The sequence below is a fragment of the Aythya marila genome (assembly GCF_965140915.1).
Source record: "Aythya marila genome assembly, chromosome: 1".
NCBI lineage: Eukaryota > Metazoa > Chordata > Aves > Anseriformes > Anatidae > Aythya > Aythya marila.
The window spans coordinates 96,909,580-96,915,579 of record NC_139042.1 but is presented as its reverse complement, the minus strand read 5'-3'; the positions used below and the strand labels follow the sequence as shown (position 1 = coordinate 96,915,579).

Below are 6,000 nucleotides of genomic sequence, written 5' to 3'. Positions count from 1 at the left end.
TACCTTGAGAAAATCCCCTGCTGCACTGCCAATGCCGCTGCATTAAGCTGGTCTTCTAAATGCCAAATGAAGCATGTCACATTTTGTGTGTAAGATTAAGACAGAGAGCCTAAATTTATTTTTGTATCAGTTTCCTTCATCACAAATCTCATGTTTGGGCTTTTTGAATAGATATGCAAGGCAGCTGTCATTTTTATCTTTAAATGCATTTCTGGGAGGCTGAGCTTCATCTGGATAATTAAAAAACAACAGTTATGCAAACCTGCAAATTATGTGGGATAAAATGCCCTTGCATCTGATAAGCAATCCCAGTGTTCACTAACAGAATCCACTGAGATGTCTCAGGCACAAACATTGCCATGCACCTTTGAGGTACCACTTAACATTCACTCTGAGAAACAGCATCCTATTCACATACATGCCTGAACCCACAGCAGCAGCATCTTGTCAGTTGCTTTCTGTTATTCATCACAGACTATAAAATGAGCTCTTCTTACAATAAACTATACAGGAAAACCACCAGTGACACACATATTTCTGTTGGAAATTATTACAGGGATACTGGATAAGCCTGTGGCTATGTTTTACAAGATAGCAACCTTGCTGACTTTGAGTTTTCCCAACAGGCATACCTAGAAGATATAGATACAACTTTGGCTCTTACTCTTCAAGGTAATAAGAAAAGGATTTTTTCAATAGGTGAAAGCCAATCTCCTTGAGAATCCTTCTGTCACAACAGAATAGATTTTTATTAGTGTTAGTGCTAACTTGACATAGTGTAGGTATGACTGATCTGTTCATCTACAGCTAATACAAGAGAATGTGCTGGGAGCAAAGTTTGAGATAAGTTCTTGGTACTTCATTTTCCCCTTAGGCCATGTGATGTTGGGACCATGCCAAGGACCATGTCTGGGGGCCTGGCAATAAGACATTTTTTCTTACCCACTAGGAACTGTTCTTTGTGCCAGACATGACTCTAAATTCAGTAGGAGCTTTGGTAGTGATGCTCTATAGCTTGTCCCTGCCATATTTCTTTGCGACTCCATTGACCTTAGTGGCAAAGGATTAGCATATAGAAAGAAAGAATTGCAAAAATATTTTTTTTCAGGAAGAAAAGGAAGCCCAAGAGTCTCAGGGAGGCTGAATTCACATTTTCTGGAACTCAACATAATGGCAATATTCCTGCTTATCTGTGCTCTTACTGTCGCTTTAACAAGCTTGGACTCCACTCTGTTGTTTCCTGATGCTGTTTCAGTAGATGTATAACATTAAAAATCCCCCTGCCCCCAATTTAAATTATCTAGAGAAGATAAAGTTTTTGAAGCAACCTTTAGGTGTTTGATTTTAAGCTTTGCTGAATAACCAGTTTCTACAGCCTTCATAAGAATTCTACCTCATACAGGATAGGAGTCTTCTTGATATAGTGTCAACCCTATGGCAAATCAAGGGCGTAAACTTAAAATATTGTTAATCCTGTTTTGTCTTTCTCAGAACCTGAGTTTATGTTGCCTCTTTTTCTTTTTTTCTTTTTCTTTTTCATTTTTTTTTTCTCCTGATAAAAAGCATATGGGATCCAATTCAATAAGAAATTACACAACTCATTGTGTGAAGAAAAGTCCATAACTGTTGTGGACCAATTTTGAGGGCTAAGTTTTGGGTGTTCAGAGTGATGAATCTACAGTGAGTATGGGACCTTAAACTCCAGCTCCATTCCCCATAATCTCAAAGAAAAAACAGAGCCTCAGTCTTCAGAGTTAAAACAATGTTTAGAGTTAAAACATGTTTAGTTTAAAAGACAGCCCAGCCAACAACATCTGGCTTCTTTTGCTAGTGGTAAAGGGATGCTCACGCCAGTGGGAGAGGGACCTCACTTTTTCACTCTTCTTCCTTTAATTTCGGTAGCCTCTTTGCCACCATAGTTTATGGAGAGAACTGTGCTGACAAGTAGCAGTAACTGCACTGTAGCTGGCCCTTGTACAGATTAGACCAGGAGAGGGAAGTATCTAGCTATATTCTGACAAGTAATTAGTACATTTGAGGAAATTGTGTTCTGCTCATGAGCATTCCTTGAGGAAATAAAGACTAAAATTGTTAAGTAAATTATTCACGGCAAATTATTTGCTCAGCTCCACTTCCTGTTCTGAGATTTCTGCAATACCTAAGCAAGCCAGATCATACACAGAGAGACATGGACATAAAAGCAGAGGCTGAAGGCACCCTTCTTTTCTTGTGAAATACTCAAGTTTTAATTTAATTAAAACAGACTAACACACTTTGGGATCACTTAGCATAAGGGAAAGCAATGTACAGTCCCCACGTATCTCTGAGTCTTCAGTTAAACTTGGGCCAGATTTGTTTGACAGGCAGTGAAAACTGAGTTGCTAATATGAAAAATATCTAATTTTCTTTGTGTTTTGACAAGTGACCACTATGTCAAACCCTTAATTCTAATTTTCACTCTACTTTGTAGATCTATAAAAATAATCAGATACAGAAAACATGAGTTTGTACTTGCAGCTTAGTCTGGAAGTAGTTTCTTCTTTCCAGGCAAGGTAACTGGACAGTCACTGAGGAGTGTGGTGCTTGATACTGTTGTGACACTTGATACTGTGTGCGAGGGTGACACATAAAGCACTTGAGTATCCAGGATCTTTCATCATAGTCCACTCATTAAAACTGAATAATGATAATAAGCTATAATGTATATTGCCTTTTATAAATATAATGACATTGGGAATCATTCTCATGGGGTCATCTTAATTATTTTTAAGTGGAAAACCTTTTTTCCCCTTGGACTTTAGAGAGAGAAGAGTGGCATTGCCTATGTATTTCAGGATGGAGTCCAATCTAAGCCCCATAAAATTAATCTGAAAAAATTCTATTGATTTCACTGTGGCTTGGATCAGTTCCAAAAACCAACAAGGAAATGGAATAGGTTACCTGTAATCATGTCCAACAGAAAATTAAATATGAGAATTTTTATTTTAATTTTACATAGGTATTCATTCCTCTTTGCAAAATCTGCTTGAAATACAGAGGATATAAGCACCAGGCTTATTATTAATTCTTAAAACATAAAATCCCTCTTTTAAATATATTGGTTAACTGGATTAAATGAATTTACTGTTATATATGTTTGATTTTCTTCACTTTGTTACTTTTTAAAACTAGTGTGGGTCAACCTTCCAAGGGCAAGAACCTAATCAGGTCAGCTTTCAAGCTGCTATAATTTTTCTGATATGTGGATGAGGAAAGGAAATAGATATGGGTGGGTACTATATCTCTTGAAATGGCCTCTTTCTTCCTGTTTAACAATAAATATTCTACAGAAAGGAAGCTCATATATTACTCTTCAGATGAGTTCTCATTTTATTAATCATGAAGATTTTAACAGTGGCCTGAGACAGGAAATCACAGTCTAATTATCAGCACAGTCTTATTTAATCCTCCAGTTTGGGTCAGATTAAAAAGAAAAGCAATATACTGCAATGTATATATATGTAGATAAATAATTGGGTTTAATCACTGTAAAACATACATACAACTACTATAACAACATATGGCTCTACTGAATTACTAAGGTCGATTAAATATCCATGGTAAAACCTCCTCAGGGTTAAAAACTAAAATGAGTGTTGGTAACAGATACATGGAAGAAACATATACCTTATATTTCATCAATATTATTAATAACAATTAATTATTTTAATTATTAATAATTATGAATAACATATCCCTCAGAGTTTATCATTGTCATTATTAATAATAATCCATATTTAATTAATAATAATGATGATGAGATATGAGAGATATCTTATTATTGATAATAAAATTCAGCTCTATTCTAAATGAGAGTAGTTCTGATTAAAATGTGAAGTGAAACATCTTGGTTAACTGGCTGAGGTTCAACACGTATTTCACTGCAACCCAATAACCTGAAGAACAATCTTGCTTTATATTTGACATAATCTCTGTATCTTAAGCCCAGTTCCTCCTCTATTTCTTAACCACCCAGTTCTTAGAAGTTCTGAAAAGGAAAACCTCATTTTGCCATTAGCATATGTAAGCATAACTTACCCATCAGTCTCAGTCCATTCAGTTGCATATCCATCAGAATCCAAGAAGGCCCTCAAAACTTTTCTTATATATTTAACTGGAAGTCCAAATAGGAAACTGAAATAGGAATTCATCTGATGAGTACTGTATTTTCCCTCCTTGCAGTATTCATGTGATAGAGGATGAACAAAGAGACTGCCTGCCTATCCAGCATTGTCTCCTCATTTATGCTTCAAAAAATTATAAGTGTGCTTGGTGTTGGGAAAAGAAATTCTAAAAAATCAGACCTATGCATCTCTTATCAGTTTTGACTATCAGTTCTTCTGTTGTTCAGTTCGGGTGGTTCTTGTTTCAGCTTCTCTTGAAGTCTGTGTTCACCCAGATCTACTATTACATGTAAAATGATGACATTCAGAAAAAAAAGACTGGACTTTACTAGGGTGTGTGCACTGAGTATTTGGATTCACAATGACTTGTGAATTATTTGGTGCAAGAGAGTTTTCACAAAATTGCTTTTTGTAAAGAGGTTTTACCAATGCGAATCTTATGAGAAAAAAAATTGCTTAAATTAGATATTTTTGAAAACTTTTTTTTTTTTCATTTTGGAAAAATGTCAACAAAAGGTTGAAAAAAATATTTTCAACCAAAGTTTTTTTCTTCATTTTGTCAGTTCTGCAATTCACTTAAAAATAGATTTCTTTATTCCTTTGTAGTAATGTTATGATTTCATTGAATTTCTATGGGTAGCCCAAAGATTTTAGGTTTGTAATTGAGAATTTTCATCCATTTTTCAGCAAAAAGCTGTGTTTTGTTTTGTTTTGTTTTCCCCCATCTTTTCAGGCTTTATGTTTTATGATTCACAACAAATAAGTTTTGTTTTTTTTTTTTTTAACAATAGTCCAGATTTGTGTGTGTTTGACTTTGGCAAATTATATCAAACAAAAATAAGCATAAATTCTAAGCTATCTTAGTACCACCACTTTCATTTATCCCTGACTTGTTTTTAAAGGGGGTAAAAAAAAGAACTTTAATTTATCATTCTCCCATGGCTCTTTGTTGTAAGCCTTCTGTTAGATTTGGTTGTTCTCCCTTCTACTTTGCCACAGAATCAACAACAGTGGAAGACTGAAAAGTGCTATTTCAGGGTGTCCAAATTCTGTGATGAAAGGCAAAAAAAAAATAAAAAAATTCTACCATGCAAAATAAGAAAATGGCTTTAGAAATCCTTCCTTCTCTCCCAAACACTAGCCTTTAATCTTGCATTTATTGCATGAGCTAAGTGAGAAAGGGAGACATTAGGGAGCAGCTTGACCGTGTGCCATGGTGCACACGGTCATAGTGCACAGATCTGCTGGGAAATAATATCCCTTGGTGCTCAGAAGCGCAGCACACCTTCTTCACATTCAAGTCTCAGTACAAGCTGAAATGAAGGGTGCAGTTAGTGCCAGTAGGTTGAGTGGGAAAAATGAGAGAGGAAAAGAGAATGATTTCTTGAGGTTGTGCAATGTCTTATTGAGGCCAGACAGTAACACAGAAGTTTTAAAGAATTTCTTACTCTGCACCCTGTCCTCATTTTCAAACCATCTCGTTAGTGCACCTCTCTCTCTCTCTCTCCCCTGTCACTTCCTCCCCTCCTTCCTCACTACCTCCCCAAACTACCATTTCAGCTTGCTCACCCGTTCTGCAAAGCAGCTGTGTGGTCACATCCTGACAGAATAAGGAACTGCATTAACTGATGTGCTCTTGTGTGGTATACATTTTTTTGTGCTTAGTTTAGTTGCAAGCCAGTAACAGTTGCACATCAGTTGGATAAACCTGAATTTAAAATGTTGAAGAGAAAACCATCCAATGTGTCTGATAAGGAGAAAAGCCAAAAACCAAAGGTAAGAATGTTTAGCTGTTATTGTCAATGAATTATAACAGGAATTCTTAACAAGATTTAAA

The 6,000-nt window shown here is 35.8% G+C and overlaps 1 protein-coding gene across 1 annotated transcript in view; it reads left to right on the top strand.

The window, feature by feature from the left end:
- Window positions 1–5,744: 5,744 nt before the first annotated feature.
- The window catches only part of SAMSN1 (SAM domain, SH3 domain and nuclear localization signals 1), a 35,377-nt gene continuing 35,121 nt past the window's right edge, over window positions 5,745–6,000 (top strand). The window contains exon 1 of the mRNA XM_082771547.1: window positions 5,745–5,939. Coding sequence (XP_082627673.1) covers window positions 5,883–5,939 — 57 coding nt within the window. The 5' untranslated portion in view covers window positions 5,745–5,882. The remainder of the gene's footprint in view (window positions 5,940–6,000) is intronic.